General features: G+C 32.1%; 2 protein-coding genes across 2 annotated transcripts; one reads left to right on the top strand and one right to left on the bottom strand.

Annotated features, from left to right (window-relative positions):
- Window positions 1–207: 207 nt before the first annotated feature.
- Window positions 208–2,559, bottom strand: LOC126770876 (uncharacterized). The gene is made up of 4 exons (XM_050490484.1): window positions 2,521–2,559; window positions 1,631–1,660; window positions 787–909; window positions 208–635 (listed from the first exon to the last, which is right to left on the bottom strand). The coding sequence occupies exons 1-4, from the start codon at window positions 2,557–2,559 to the stop codon at window positions 432–434; spliced, it is 396 nt and encodes a 131-aa protein (XP_050346441.1). The 3' UTR covers window positions 208–431.
- Window positions 2,516–17,288, top strand: LOC126770970 (rho GDP-dissociation inhibitor 1). The gene is made up of 5 exons (XM_050490608.1): window positions 2,516–2,692; window positions 3,774–3,975; window positions 6,326–6,435; window positions 13,000–13,114; window positions 14,456–17,288. The coding sequence occupies exons 2-5, from the start codon at window positions 3,783–3,785 to the stop codon at window positions 14,653–14,655; spliced, it is 618 nt and encodes a 205-aa protein (XP_050346565.1). The 5' UTR covers window positions 2,516–2,692; window positions 3,774–3,782; the 3' UTR covers window positions 14,656–17,288.
- Window positions 17,289–17,300: the final 12 nt, after the last annotated feature.

The following is a 17,300-nucleotide window of genomic DNA, read 5'->3' as shown; positions in this document are numbered from 1 at the left end:
CTCATAATATATATATATTTTTTTTACACTTAATAGACCAGCGTCTGACCTTGCCTGAGGTGACATTGACACGGTCTAAGATGTAGCACGCTTGCTTAAAAGAAACCCATTTACTTTGGATTTGAAGACACCAATATTGTACCTATAATATGAGCTACAAGAAGATAACAATATAAGTGAAATGATGTTTACAAAAAACAAATCATATATTCCTGTAATATGTTTTATTGAGTCATATAAATTACTAATTTACTAATAAAATTTTTACAATTACTAGTATTGCAGCTATTTACAAATATAAAACCTAAACAAGTACTTCTTTAAATATTTATACAATATTAACAATTTAATAAATTATCTATTCCATTATTTGTATATCTAAATTTAAGTTATAATATCATTCGAATACATTACTATATGAAAATAAAGTCTTAATGCTTTTTTAATCCTCGCATTCTCAACTCTAGTTCTAAATAGGCTCTCATAGATGGATCGTCTACTTGCTTCATTATTTTATCTGTGATCTCCGGTCCAGCATTTTCAAATTTTGTTGCTAATTCTTCCGCCCATACAATGAATACACAGTTTGCACAGCCAGATCTACAACATGCTGTCGGTGGTTCATCAATGGATGCCTGAAAAAAAAGTAGCCTAAATGATTTTTGCTGCAGTAACCATTTTTAATAGCAATAAAATCCTTAGAAACATAGACAGGATCATAATATAATGGTATGAAATTTTGATTAGAAAGAGTTAAGAAACAGGAACATAGGGCTTTGATCTTACACTTTTCCTAATCCTTTCAATTTCTTTTTCCTTTTCCTCATCTGCTGCATTTATCTTATTACAACATAAGCTTTTTTGGTAATATCCAAGCACTTGTGGTTTCACAGATAACAATCTTAATTTCTGAAAATGCCTGATAATTAATACTGTTGCATGTTACTAGAAATTGTTACATATTAAATATTTTGTGATAAAGAGAATATTTAATTACAAATCTATAGATTACTTGAATTTCACCAGTGATCACAAATTCTTTTCTCTTTTTGCTTGTACTTTTTACAAAATGGCACCTTAATCTTAAAATACAACACTGAATAAATGTAATACAATTAGAACAATAAAAATTCCACAATATAATACAGCTTGTACTAAATGAAAATGTGTAGTATACTAAAAACTATGAAAACATTAATTCTGTTACACTGTAATTTTTGCACTAATTGAAGTAAAAAGAATAGCCATTAATTTTTAGCCAATAGATTTAAAGCTTTCACCGAAATTGTTATAAATTTGGAACTTCAAATAAAATGAACAATAAATATTTTGGTCTTAAACTATTATATACTTACAAACATAATTTAGCATTATTAAAATATTTTATATAATGTTTTATATTTATATAAAATTTCTATTTATAATGGCTGTATGTTTGACTTTGATCTAGAAGTCTGTTTTTCATTACATTAACTATACATAATTATGTTATCAATTGAAAAAGTAACAATAACAGTACCATTATTACTTATTAATGGTTTTTTTTTAATTTTGTTAGGTTATTTATTGTTTACTTTGTAGACTTCAGTTGTCATTGTCAATAGGACATAATATATTATGTCGTACATACCTGTAGACAGAGATCCCGTAGACAGAGAAACTAATCTCTGTCTACGTACTACTACTACTACGTCGTAGCTATAGAGCTACGACGTTAGAAGTAAAAAAACTTACTTATCTTGTTAGTGGTAAAAGTAAAAGGTGGTAAATCAGAGTTAAAGTTGTTTGTTATTTTATTTCTTAAATATACACAAACAATAAAAAAGGCTGGCATTTGACAATTGTAAAAGTTTAGTTACTTAATATTAAAAGTTACGTTAAAAGAAAGATAAAGTAAGACCTAGACTCATTGAAACTTCTCTATTATTGAAACGGAAACTAAAATGAATGACATGGCATAATTTAAATTAAATAATACAATTGCTTTTCGAATAGTTCAGCCAAATTGATAACATTATTTATTGGCTTTGATTTTGTTCAAATTAAATGAGTTTAAAACGACCGATGTCATTGTTAAAAATAATAATTATTATAGAATATTAATGTCTAAAAAAATTTTCGTGCAGGTTACTATGATTTTATTCCTATTATTTAATACTACAAATTCTGTATACTCTGCACTATCAATAAACTTTACCAATTAGGACACAAACTTGTCTAGTAAAAATATTATGTAGCTCTGTAGTAATAAATAAAAATATGTATGACTTTGTTATTATCGAATATTAATTGTATAAGTGATTATAAAATTATTAAATATTTTATTTTCTACATTTGGAAGTTATTATTATTAATATTACCATTACAAGTTTTCTTTACAAATATGTATAGAAATACAATTATCTTTGATATTTTTAGTGTTGTTAAATTTGTATAAATTAATATTGTAATTGTCAACCTTATCATTGAATGTGTGTATGCATCCTTAGTCCTATTAAGAAACAAAACGAAGCTACCGACCGACCACCGGAAGCGTTTCTGCCGTCGCTCGACTGTCATTTTTGAGCTATAGATTTTTTTACAAATAATTCACTAATCGCTATTGTACGTGTATTCTATATTAATGTTACGTGTTTTTATTTGAAAGCGAACATTGTGAATTCTCTTCTTATCCTACGTTAAATATTATAAGGTTCGTATACATCTTTTACTATACCTGTCACAATAAGCCTAACGCTCGAATGACGAAGCCGATAATGTCCTCTGTTATTGTATAAACTACATAGGCGTGTATTAATGTCGTTGCATCCTGATTGATATAAATATCTATGCTTCATTACCATTAATTTATAATTTCGATTTGCACGCGATAAAGTGCAACGCCTAAGGGCGGTTCCAGAAACACGTTAGCGGCATCCAAGACCGCGCTATGCGATTATTATCTTAACGCTAAAAAGTTGTGATTCATTGTTGAATCGATTTTATGCATAGTTACTTGAATGCAATTCATTCATTGTGTTATGTTTTGAATTTGTATGGCTTCTGATGCTATCTACAACTGATCTGGCAAGTTACTGCCTGAAACGATTAAGGAAAATCGTAACTATTTAAAAAAAAATTACTTCCAATTTGTAAATTATTATTTGTCTTAAATTTCTAATAATAAATAGTTAGTTGGTTGCATATCCATTTCTATTTTAATGCAGTGCATTAAAAAGATTTAGGTTAGATTATAAGTGCCTTTGATAAGATATATAAAGATTATTCCATTATTATGAACTAAATCTAAGTAACACTAGTAAGATATGAGTACTACTAAAAGTAAATCAAAAGGTTCAGTTATTAAGATATTTTTAATAGATTTAATAAAATCTAACAACAAATTTTAATGTATTTTAACTTTATGCCTAGATTAGATCAAGAAGGTTATGTTAAGACCATAAGTAATACAAATTATTTTTACATTTAAACATGTTGTTTTACTGATTGTATATAATAATATTAATAATTAAAAAAAGTATTCTTGTGTTCTGGTTTGAAGGGCAAGTGAGTAACTACAGGCACGAAGGACCTTCCATCTTAGTTCCCAAGGTTGGTTGCATATTGACAATGTAAGGAATGGTTATTATTTTTTACATTGCCATGGTATATGGCCAGTGGAGACCACATACCATCAGGTGGTCATTTTGCCAGAAGGGGGACTCCCTTACTATAACAATAAAAAAGTGTCATTAAAAAAGTAAATTTATAAATATAATTGTTTCATTGAATAGGTCGTAATAATGTCTGGAGAGCCAGAGGTAGCACGTACCCCTGAGGAAGAGGAAACTGAAGACGAAGAAATCAAGTCCTCTTACAGGCCTCCTCCTGAAAAGACTATCGAGGAGATTCTAGCAGCAGATCAGGAGGATGAATCGCTAAGGAAGTACAAGGAAGCCTTACTTGGACAAGCTCAGGCAGGGATTGTTATAGTTGGTAAGTTGACATACTTAACTTTAATTTTTAGTATTATATATATTTGCTAATTGATTTATCTATTATAATTGGTTACCTATAAACACTTTAAAAACCTAACAAATAAACGTTTTGAAAGGAATGCTTAGTTTATCACATATTGATATTTCAATTTTTCTGTCATCATTGAGTTAAGTTACATTTGTGAGAAGTCACAGCATTGTGATCAGATTCAAACTATTCACCCCCTTAACAACAAAATTTACTTAAGCACGTTAGAGGTTACATCATAACAATACCACATGCATCAGTATATATTTCAAGTTGATAAACTTTTATAACCTATGAATGGGTAGGTATTATCGATCAACAACTTGGAATTATATCCATCTTCTGTGCTGTAGCATTGTGGTCAGAAGAATACCATTTCTCAGAAAAACACCACTACCATATCAAACGAAATATGGATACTGAAGCTCAATATAAATATACATGCATTGTCTTAACTGGATTGATTTAAATTGAAAGACATACTATCCCTTTTACCCCTCACATGAGAATAGAATAGAAATAGTTCTAGTGCCAATAAATAATAATAAATAAATAAATAATATCACACAGCCATCTGATCCCAAACTAAGCAGAGCTTGTACTATGGAAATCAGGCAACTGATATACTACATATACTACTTTTCTTTTGTAAATACATACTTATATAGATAATTACACAAAGACTCAGGACAAACGGATATGTTCATGCACACAAATGTCTCCTGGGTGAGAATTGATTCCATAACCTCCGGCGTGAAAGGCAGTATCTACCAACCGCGTCAACTGGCCCATCATAATAATAGCAATATACATTGCATCATTATGTTTCATAAGAATATAAATGTGTTGTAAGAGATGAATAATTATGAAACCCTAATCTTTGTTTATTAATATAAGTTATAGTGATTATATTGATAAATATATATTTGTCATGGATTATATTCCTATATACTAATTGATAATGATTCATTATTGACAAAACATTAATGAAAACATTGAGATTATCTTATAAACAGCCAGAGTTTGAGAAACAAGTTAACTTTTTTTTTTCTAAATTAGAAATCTTAATAATAATCTGTTTCACAGGACAATAAAAAAAAATCATGAGTCACATAAAAACTTTTTGTTATAAATTTTTTAAGCTAAATAATTAAGTGTTATAATTAATAAATAATATAGATAAAAAAAATTATATTCGTTATGTTACAAACGAAATTTAGATTTGTATTTCTCTATTACGGTTTAAAAATGATATGTGTAGAATTTTTCATTGAATTCTTGAATATACTATCTATTTAACCATCAAGATAAAATTTCGAGACATTCTTATCACTTTCATACTTCGAAATAGGCCATTTATTTCTATGTAATGTCGAGTTAGATGTGAAACAAAAAAAAATTGAAATTCGAATCATTCTTCATAATATATAAGTTGATGTCCTATGTTTAGACGCGGCGGTTATTCTAAAGGGACATTGGGCAACCGAGCAGTAAGATGTGCGTGCTAAAATATAGGTGCACTGTCGATTGATCACTAATTAATCCGATGGGACGGAAATATTACACGATTTAGAGAACGCTGACCAACAGCTTCATGTACTTTATGAGCACACGAGTGTAATCGACCAAATTCCGGCATTTTTTTGACAATTTTTTTTTTTGAGTAATTAATGTCGTTACACTATGATTTGGGTATTTGTTATATAATGATGCTTTATTTTAAAATAATGATATATAAAACTTTGAATTACGTTATCATTTATATAACGTATCTTCCTTATTCCTAATAATTTAATTGAAAAAATAATAATTAAATTAATCTAAAAATAATTCTTAGTCATTATGACATTTTAAACGTGTTTTTTCCTGTTTCGTAACTGAAAATATTATTGATAGGTTTTAGAACAAGACCGCGCCCACACAATAGTTTAGATTATAGTTTGTAACCGTACGCAGATAAATAATTAAATGAAAAGTCGAGTTAACCTAATTGATAAAACACGTAAATCTTTACCAAAGATTGAAATCCGAACAAGCACGATTGACTTTTCATTAGCTTAATTTATAAATAATACGTTCGTTACATGTATCCCCTCAAATATATAAATATCATGCAAAAGACTGTCTGTTACGCTTTCACGGCTAAACTATTGAACGGATTTTGATGAAATTTTATATCAAGCAAGTTTTGAACCCCAGGGAAGGACATAGGCTGTATAATTTTTATAACTAACATCTCAACCCCTAAAACGCAGGCGAAATTGCAGACAAAAACTTGTGAAAAATAAAGCAACCGTAACCGATTTTAATTTCTTTCTAGAGCCGGACGACCCCCGTAAAGTAATAGTGAAGAAGCTGGCGCTCTGCGTGACCGACCGAGCCGACCTCGAGCTTGACCTAACTGGTGATTTGACTGATTTGAAGAAACAGGTAACTATATTAATTTATTACTAAATACAATTTCAATTTTACTTTCCAAGTGTAATGCTTATCATTATTACTTTTAGCAAAAAAGAATTGTTTGCGGAATTAGTAAGAAAATATTTTATTATTTTATATTTATTTCGCTGGAAAAACGCCTTACGCGTTTTCTCCCACGGGAACAGTCTGGCTCGCCGGTATCCAAGGCGCCGAATGCGCCCCGAACATCGGAATACCGTATTAACGAGGAGCGCCACGGGATCGCTTTCGCATGCTACCGTGGCGCTCTGAAAATATATTCTATAGCCTACTGCAACAAGAGGAGTTAAGACAATAAAACAAATCTGACATTGAATTCACGCGATATCATTGGTCGGGATCTTGATCTTGGATATTCATTACGGTATCGCGAAAAAACGGCGTGTTGAATATCGACGAAGTTGTTATCAAAACATTATTCATATCCATGCGTGGCGGTTACGTCGTTCACGTATGGGCTTTTTTTTAGTTTTGCATTACGAGATCATTAACCTGCGCTTATATATTTCTATACATTGACTATGTCTGCTCTCGGGTATTCAAAAATAAGTGTGAAAATTATTATTACAATGCCTCATTTTCTCCGTAATTGCATTCATTTGTTTTTATATTTTGTGTTTGTTTAATGAAAAAAAAATGCAAATTAAATAATTTATAATAATAGTATGATAGTACTTTTTTTTTTCTTAGCATGTTTTCTTCTGTAAAATAGTACATAAGTTGCCGAGTGACTAGAAAACGTGAATCTAAAGCGAAGAAAGCGGGTTCAAACCCAGGCAAGCACCGCTGTACTTACAGTTACTTAATTTGTGTTGGTAATTCATCTCGTTTTCATCTGTACGTGTCAGATGTAAATTTTCTTTCTGCTTTTTTTTCTCGCAGCTACATGCTTTCTCGCGGCTCCCATGGGGGAGAACCGGGTTATGCGGGATTCATGTGTATTACACCAACCTGTATTGGAGCAGCGTTGTGGAATAAGCTCTAAAACTTCTCCTCAAAAGGGAGACGAGATCTTAGTTCAGCGTTGGAACATTTACAGGCTATTCATTTTTATTGAAGTTAAATTTAAATAGTAAAGTTTTTATAGTGGGAAAATATTTAGCTGCTATTTTTTTTCAACAGTTTGTTTAAAAGCATATACATTTCGTAGTTTTGATGTCTAGACAATATTACTATCCGTAAGCAAAACGTATCGTTTTTTTAAAAATAGCAAACGGGCCACAGTCATTTGTTGGTAAAATGTTGATCGAAAATTGAATTTGTTTCTTTTTTCCAGCTCGTAATTAAATAAAACAAAAATTTTAATGATTATAAATGAATTCAAACAGTTAAGATAATCTTAATGATAAATAGTGGGTATGCTATTGTAATACCGTTATTATTATTAAAATTGTGTAATTATAACCTTGCAAAATCTTACGGCTGGCTGGGCTTAATTTACGTAATCTAATTATAGTTATTTAAAAATTATTTTTTTTAACATTAGCACGAAGGCCTAATAAATGTGCCAATCGTTAACGCGAACTCTTGGTTGTAAATATTGACTTAGTGGAAATTATATTTCACTGAAATTCGGCCACATGTGTATTCCACCAATCCGCATTGGAGCAGCGTGGTGGAATAAGCTCCAAACCTTCTCCTAAAAAAAGGGAGACGAGGCCTTAGCCCAGAAGTGGGAAATTTACAGGCTGTTACCGAAATTTTACCTCATCATAATTGCGAAATGATTTGAGTTGCATGGGATAGAAATTGTGATTCCCTTATGACCTGTGATTAAATTGGCTCGTACACCTTTTAAACTAGAATGTTAGAGCTGTACAATGTGATTACTGGTTGGTTGTAATTGACGTTGACGACGTTAAGCGAGACGAGCCAACTGCGCGGGACACATCCCAGTCGACAAACGTTTTCGTAAACACAACTGCATTCTCTAAACAAGTGTTTTTAGACCTGCATAGCCGCTGCAAGCTGTCCGGTGTTGCAGATCTCGAATGGCGGTGGTAGTCACTTTCCATCAGGCGAGCCTCCTGTCCGTTTTTTCCTATTATATATCGTCTTGTAAGACAAATTTTAAACAAAAGTATTTAGTCTTGCATTGTTGGAAGAGCATTTAGCAATAAATTAACCTCCTTATGATATTGTACTAACCCAGAGCTTGAACGAAGACGTACCACTAGAAGTGTTTATACTATTCGGTTGCACAACTAGAGTTTTATATACTTTTTTTTTAACATTGTGACGTCATTACCTTTGTGATAAACGATATCATAACTTCGATCTTAAATATTGATATCCCTCGCGAATTTATAGTTGAAGGTCTTTGTAATAAAATCCCTTGATAAAGTTTATAGTTACGTTTTTCTAAGAATACTTTTCAAGTTTATATTATGTGATAAAAATGCGATGTGTTATTACCGTGACCATTATTTACTGAATTTTAATTAAAAAAAAAAAAAAAAAAAACATTTATTCAAGTCTTTACAACCTTTGAATTTTAGAAGGTAAATTTTAATGTAAAGCTACCACCGTTTCATCTAATTACTTATCCTTTTGACAATCAGGTTATATTGAATATTTATTTATCCTGCATTCCAATCAACGAATAGGTACTAAGTCAATATATTTTATCATACATATTATTCTCTATCGAGTATATATGCTTTATTATGCTGTATATAAAAAACAGTAAAACAAAAACGCAAAACAGCAGTACTTGGTATTGTTGTGTTCCGGTTTGAAGGGAGATTGAGCCTGTGTAATTACAGGCACAAGGGACATAACATCTTAGTTCCCAAGGTTGGTGGTGCATTGGTGATGTAAGCGATGGTGGTTAACATTTCTTACAATGCCAGTGTCTAAGGGCGTTTGGTGACCACTTACCATCAGGTGGCCCATATGCTCGTCCGCCTTCCTATTCTATAAAAAAAAAAGCGTCTAGCCCGGGTATATTCTATTCTATATATGCTTTATTAATTGACATTTTCTTCACGTGTGATTTAATTTTATTAGTAAGTAGTATGGTATAGTATTTGAGGAATTTTATTATAAAAAAAAGAGTACCTCCCCAAGGAAGGACGAATAGACTTTTCGGATACGGAAATCGGGTGTTATAAGTACTTCTTTATTTTTCATTTGTTATAACGGATCATGATTCAGTTTTGATTTTTAATTGGGCATATAAATTAGTAAAAAGCCGAGATGGCCCAGTGGTTAGAACGCGTGAATCTTAAACGATGATCGTGGGTTCAAACCGGGCAAGCACCACTGAATTTTCATGTGCTTAATTTGTGATATAATTCATCTCGTGCTTGACGGTGAAGGAAAACATCGTGAGGAAACCGGCGTGTGTCTAATTTCACTGAAATTCTGCCACATGTGTATTCTACCCAACCGCATTGGAGCAGTGTAGTGAAATAAACTCCAAACCTTACCCTCAAAAAAAGGAGAGACGGCCTTAGCCCAATATTTACAGGCTGTTACCGTTACCGTTATATAAATTAGAACGTAATTGAGAAATTTTTATAAGAAATTTCTCGTTTTATTTCTGTGTGCTTAGAAACAGATCCTTTCATATGTAATTTTGTTCAGTAGACTCTTACTAGCTTAGACAGATGTTTCGGTTATGCCATCTGTTTATATTATATGAAACATCTCGAATACGTTTTATTGGCAACACGCCAAGCCAGGCGCGTCGGCTTTATCAATCAGTTGTTTGCATTTTTGCACCTCTATACAAAAAGCTATATTTTTGTTTTAGTAATAATATTCAATTCGTTATATTATAAACATATCAGAAAGTGTTAAATAGTGATGAAATGTTCTACGGCTGAGCAAAGGCGGCTTCTCCTATTAAGGAGAAGGAAGTTCGAGCTAATTCCGCAAATGCAGTTTCCTCACAAACGTTTCCCATTACCCCTGAGCACGAGATGAATTGTAAACACATGGGCACTAGGCACATGAAATATGGCGAATTTTAAACGCATGTTATGCACATGTATGACGGTGCTGACCCAGATTTGAATGTGCTATCTTTGGTTTAAATCCACGTGTTCTACCCACTGGGTCAAGCTCGGCTATTTTTTTTTTCAATTAACGATTACTGTTAACAACAAAACATTACAATATGATATTTAGTTTATTTGTTTTATAAAGAAATCAAAGTAAAGATAATTAAACCTAAGATTAAATGGGTAGTACGACTATTTCAACACTTATTACTTTTACATAGCATCAAAAAAATTTTCTGAGAGAAAATAGAGAATTCAAAAAGGCGAGGCCTCTCTTCTTATTTCAACCTGTATCTCTTGTAAGAATAGTAAAATTTTCCGTAAATAGTGCATCTTCTAATACTATCAGGACTTAGCGACTTAACAATAAAGAACGGGAAACCAACTCATCAGCATAGGCCTTACAAAAATGTTTGGGCCGAGTCAGGCGGCCTGCCGTTAAAGTCCACCGAATACCTATTCTCGTTGTGTTTTATAACACATTGAATCGCCCTTAAATAAATAAACAGAACAGTTTAAGAACTGTGACTTCAATTATGTGTAAATCGATCGAATACAAACCGCCATGTTTTTGTATCAAATGTTTATCATATTGTCTTAAATTAGTAAGGCATCGCTTTGATATGACATGATGGCAAGTAGAATGCATTTCACAGCCAGAAATGTACAAATAGTAAAACAAATATTGTTCTGTTTGCTCTCTTTCACCGGATGATGTTTCCGGTTCTATATTTATCTAATCCTAAAAAGAACGCCCATATTTAAATTACTGCACATGTATATAAAGATTTAAACAAATATTCATATGCTTTTTAGGATTTGTGTTCGTAGCAAGATAATATCGCGAACCTTGAACGCAAAGCGACGCTGTATTGGTGATATATTAGTCATATATAATGTATTCGTTCCATGATTTTTTTTAGTATTCACGACACGGGAAGCATTGAAAATTAAAATAGTATCAAATGAAATAGTTTATTTGTTAAATGAATACGGAAGGGAGTGTATATGATATAATTTGTATAATATAAAGTATACAGTCTTAATAATAATATCCTGGGACATTTTTCACACACGGCCATCTGATCCCAAATTAAGCTTGTATAAAGCTTGTGCTATGAAAACCAGACAACTGATATACTACATATACTACTTTTCTTTTGTAAATACATACTAATATAGAAAATTACACCCAGACTCAGGACAAACAGACATGCTCATGCACACAAATGTCTGTCCTGGGTGGGAATCGAAACCACAACCTTCGGCGTGAAAAGGCAAGTATCTACCAACCACGCCAACCGGCTCGTCATAGTCTTAGATATAGTGATATAAGTATATAAACCTATTATATACATGAGTATATATTGTATTTGTAATTCGACTCGCGTATGGACGATATCGTTATAAGGATATGGGCATGACTCATAAGAGCTACTAACAGTTGCCTGTTATAGCTCCCAATTCTTATCATCAAAATAAATCCAAGCACCGTATCTATTCAAAAAATGTATTCAATATTTTTAATTATGTCCCGTGACCGATTACGGCCACGGCGGCCGTTTTCGAGAGGGACAAGCCAACTGCGCGGAACGTGATCGCAAGTGTGTGCGCGAACACAGGTGTACTCTATTCCCTGACGCTCATAATGATCATTTTTCGACAGAATAACCTACTGACTTTTTTTATCGGCCCGACCTTGATCAGGACTGGAATGTGCGGCTTTTTATCTTGCCACTAGAAAAACGAGGCAGTTGTTAATATTAATAATTTAATCAATCCTCCAAACGATGGTCCCGTTTTTTTTTTGATTTAATTGAATATGGAATTCTTCAGCTATAATTATGTTTCGCTAGATAAATATATGCATAATAATGAATAATAATAATGTCCTCCAGACCGATTTCGGCGACGGCGGCCAATCTCAAGAGAGATTAGCCAATTACGCAGAAGATATTATAGTACACAAGTTTGTGCGCAAACACAAGTGCACTCTGTTTTCCTTAATTCTTATAATCCGATGGAACGGCAATTCGACACGACCGGAAAGAGTTCAAGCGCAAGACCCAATGACTTTACGTGCTGTCCGAGGCACGGGAGTGTACACACTTCTAACTTTCAGACTCCGGGCTGCTACTGAGAATTTTCTGACTGAAAAATCCAATAAATTATTAGCCCGACCTGGGAATTGAACCCAGAACCTCCGGGTCTGCGGCCTTACATCAAGCCACTAGACCAACGAGGAAGTCAATATAACCATAACGTGGATACCAACTATCAACTGACGACTTGAATATATGAGTGAAGTAAATCTCTCATTGCTGGACTGTAGTATACTCTTCAATTCAGAAGAATAATAATATAATATATGGGACTTGTGTCGCGAATATCCCAATTAAATTTCGTCTAAGTTTTTCTCAGTATGTTATTAGAAAATCCTTTGGAAATTCATTTTAAAATTGTACTACAGATAAAGGAAAGGAATTAATTGTTGAATCAATGTTGAATTTTGTATTCAATGTTTCAGGTGTTCATAATAAAGGAGGGTGTGCAATATCGGATAAGAATCGATTTCATCGTGCAGCGCGAGATCGTTCACGGGCTGAAATATGTGCAGAAGACCTACCGCATAGGAGTGCCAGGTGAGTTACGTTTTATCATCGTTAACTTATCCCATTCATATCTCTTAAATGTTCTCTGTATGTTTCTTCTTGAACATGTCGTTTCTAACAAAATCCATTCAAAATCTTTATTCAGTCTTTTCTCTTATATTAAATTTATATTATATTATATTATATATATATATATCGTCATTATTTTTTTTCTTACTACTGGGGCTATGTGCAAGCCCCCAGTAGTAAGATAATACTAATAACATAACAATAAGTAATGTGCCAGAGTAACTGCAAGCACAAGGGACATAACATCTTAGTTCTGAAGGTCGGTGGCATTGGCAATGCAAGGAACGGTCAATATTTTTTCGACCGCCTACCATCAGGTTGTCCATACGCTCGTCCGCCTACCTATAAAAAATAATAATAATATATCGTTATCTTATATAAGTATTCTTAATTCATTCCATTCGTTATTTGAGTTCATATGTAAATGCGACTCTAAACGACGCGGAACATCATACTTATGTTATAAATGCGAAATGTACTCATTCTGATTTTTATAATTGTACGATTAAATAATTAAGTTTTGAGTTAGCTTAAGTCGTAGGAAATAAGAATGCTAATTACAAAAAAAAAAAAAAAACAATGAATGAATATCTAAATTCACATAATTTTTTTTAATATAATTTACATTAATTTATATTCAATAACCAGTACTTAATAATAAATAAATCCACAAGTGCAAATCGAGGTACGCCGTACGGCTAATCATTGCCATAATATCGATGTCTTTGAACACGATTGTTCTTTACCATCATGATGGCTCACTCAATCGTTTATAATTTTAACTAGCTTTTATTTGAACTCGAAGCTATGTGCGCTGGTGTTAATTAAATATTTCAATCGAAATTGTATCTGTATTTTTTATATAAATAATTACAAAATATTTTTTCGTTCCACGCATCTGGATAGTGCCTGGTATGTATTAATAACGAATTAATTTATATTCGTACACTGTTATTATTACACGACTATAAATATTCACTGCGGTGTCAAGCATTGTATGCACCGATCAATATAATATCACGCAATTTTCACCCTTACTTCGATTAACATTAGGTGTATAGTAGCTTATCAAGATTGAATTCATATTAATAATAACAGCGTACGATTTATTGAATTTATTTGTTAGCGTATGACACACATGCTTTTGAGCTGTTGTGACATTTGTAAAGAACATGAAATCGTGATCAAAGAAACCGAAGATACTAATATTTTATGATGAAATAAAGATATTTTCTATATAAATTTATTATAAATACATAAATATATATGTATGTTAGTAAGTTTTGGTGTTTCTCATTACAGTGGACAAAATGACTCACATGGTCGGCTCTTACCCTCCCAAGACGGAGATCCAATCGTACACGACTCCCCCAGAAGACGCCCCCTCCGGTTTGATGGCCAGAGGTGCGTACACAGTAAACAGCTTATTCACTGACGACGACAAAAACATCCATCTCCAATGGGAATGGAGCTTCGAGATCAAAAAGGATTGGAAGGACTAAGCGCTTGGTTTCATTATGGATTGGATTCGAACACGTCGCGTTTACTGATCTGTTCTAGGCTTTTGTCGAACTAAACGATCGCAATATATATTTGAATCCATGTATATTGACACGTAATTGATATAATCGTATTTGTGATGCGGTTTTTAAATATCAGAAATCACTGTTAAGATAAATATTACAATACAGTATTGACATTTAATAATTTTCAAGTTATCACACTTTTCTGTGAAAGGTGATGTTATTTTGTCGCTATTTTGAAATTCACTAAAATTAAAAAATACTAGACCGTTTACCGCATCGCTGAATCGTAAACACAATAAAGATTTTATATAAATTGCGTAACGTTCGTCCGATCGACAAACGCGTTTTGTTGTTTGTGCCATAGTCTATCAAAAATTGTCTATGACTTCACATTGCTCAAGATATCCTTCAATTTGTTACGCACACATAAAAAACGACGTGTTTCCAATCCAATGCAAGTGTCGATGGAATGGCTGACTGAGGATTGACAAAATTATTATATAAGAAACTCCCATTTATATAAAGGTTTTACATAATACGCATTTTACATTCGTATGAAACTGAAAATGGTCTTTTTTTTTCAAATCTTCTCCAATAATTTTTGATACTACTTATAATAATTCTACTACTGAACGTAACGCTATTTTTAATCTGTCATATCCATTACTATTTTTATACTGTCGATGTAATCTATATATTTAAATGTAATACTTAATTATCCTCATTTCAATTTTATTTATCAATAATAATTAGAACCCATAGATTAAGACGATTTTTCTACAATATTCAAATTAAAATATTAAGTGTTTATTAGTGTAGACATTACATTCAAATTACAAAATTATATTTAAAACTTAGTGTTTATAAATATTACGTCTATTTAAAAAAAAAATATATGTAATTGTATAAATCACCGTAGTGCCGATCGAGAATAGTTCTTATGCCGCAAGGAATAGATACACTTTTAGTTTTAGTCAGTCTTGTTGATATCGACACTTCATGCGTTCACACCAGCATTCCTGTCCAAGCATTTGAAACAGCCTTTGAGCTTACCTCTGCATCGGACTATCACACTTAACCCCAGGGTTATAAGGGCGTTTATCGTACGTGTTTACGACACAGCGTCTGTATGTTCCGATATTCATTATTCGTATTAATCAGTAAGAGACCGTGATATGTATATTTCTAACCCGTATATCGTAGTGGACACACGTTGTATTACGTAGGACGTTGATGTTTTTTGGTGCACTAAAATGGAGTCTATTTTTAATACCTAGCTTCTAATTTAATCAGTGCCAGTGACGCGTAAACGTGGCAATAATTATTGAAAAGTATTAATTTGAATGTACGTTTTTCACAATGTTAGTGTAAATTTAGACCGTAAGCGTTTTGCGATAAAGTACAATTTACAGATACACTCGACGATCGGTTGATACGTCGTTTTGTAAAGCAATGTCGTTGCTTATCGTGCTGTGGATGAAGGAATTATATAAAGAGGTGCTTCAGTGTTTCCACTGGTGCTTCGTTCTTAGACTGAACACACGGTGTGTGAATTAAAGAAAAAAAAAAATATTTTTAAACACATTATCAAACGGGGTGGCCAAAATATTAAGCTTAAACGTGATCAATTTCATTGGCACACGAGTTCCTATCGTAAGGACCTAAGGTTGAAAATTCCTAGTCTACAATAATGCAACTATTTAAGATGTTTTTCAGACGTTGTCCAGAAAATCCAACTTTGCTTTGTCAATCGGTGGTTGATGCGGCTAGCAGTATTGCTTTCTGGTTGTCAAAGAGTGTTATCATTTTCAAACAGACGGACACAAATCAGAATAATGTTTATTTTAATTTTTAATGTATGACTTTGGGAATTGTGTGTTTAATAATATTTTGATAATGAATCTTGCAATTGTGGTCGATATCCTGTTGCCCCATGTGAAAAGGGCCTAAAAAGTTCTCCATAAAAAAAAATCAGATTTAATGATGATTCACGAACGTATGTTCAGTCTACTCGTAATTAAGGCTTCCCTTTTATAAATTACAATTATCCAATTTTTTTTTTAAATAATATACATATCTAAAACTTCTGACGTCACACCGGGTTAGTTTTCTATTCTTGATTGCGTCACAACCTATTTACTGCCGAAGTGTGAAAAGATTTTATATGAAATTTAAACAATATTGTATAATTAAGCGTACAAATCGCTTTCCTTCTAGCATTTGTTAAATTAAAATTTCAAAATTAGATGTTTTATAAATTTCACTCTGAAAACGTCACCAATTCTTATAATTATAATAAACAATACAATTATGTTATTCGGACTTTAAGAAAAAAAAAAGGTTAAACAAATTGCCCTAGAAAGGAAATTCATAGCTTATTTAGCTAGATTTTTTTCATATATTAAATTAAATTCTATGTATTTAATTTTAAGGTTGATTTTACTTCGCTTTCAACCTGTTTATGATTAATAGTGGGTTTATTGCGCATTTGTGCTATATTTTATTTTATATCGATTTATTTGTTACTTCAATAATTGATTTTTATTACAATAGATGTAAAGCTGTATGCAATGTAATAGTTTGGCCAAAAATAAAGCTTATTTATTCAATATTATTTGTTT

The sequence above is a fragment of the Nymphalis io genome, chromosome 9, assembly GCF_905147045.1.
Source record: "Nymphalis io chromosome 9, ilAglIoxx1.1, whole genome shotgun sequence".
In the NCBI taxonomy this organism is placed as follows: Eukaryota; Metazoa; Arthropoda; class Insecta; order Lepidoptera; family Nymphalidae; genus Nymphalis; species Nymphalis io.
This window is presented reverse-complemented; position numbering and strand designations above follow the sequence as displayed.

Bases quoted from the DNA above. Each gene is read 5' to 3' on its own strand.
- LOC126770970 (XM_050490608.1), top strand. From the start codon at position 3,783: ATGTCTGGAGAGCCAGAGGTAGCACGTACCCCTGAGGAAGAGGAAACT. The intron at 3,976-6,325 runs GTAAGTTGACAT...ATTTCTTTCTAG, and splicing joins GGCAGGGATTGTTATAGTTG to AGCCGGACGACCCCCGTAAA. The intron at 13,115-14,455 runs GTGAGTTACGTT...TTCTCATTACAG, and splicing joins CTACCGCATAGGAGTGCCAG to TGGACAAAATGACTCACATG.
- LOC126770876 (XM_050490484.1), bottom strand. From the start codon at position 2,559: ATGACAGTCGAGCGACGGCAGAAACGCTTCCGGTGGTCG. The intron at 1,661-2,520 runs GTCGGTAGCTTC...GACAGAGATTAG, and splicing joins AGAAACGCTTCCGGTGGTCG to TTTCTCTGTCTACGGGATCT. The intron at 910-1,630 runs GTATGTACGACA...AGGCATTTTCAG, and splicing joins TACGGGATCTCTGTCTACAG to AAATTAAGATTGTTATCTGT.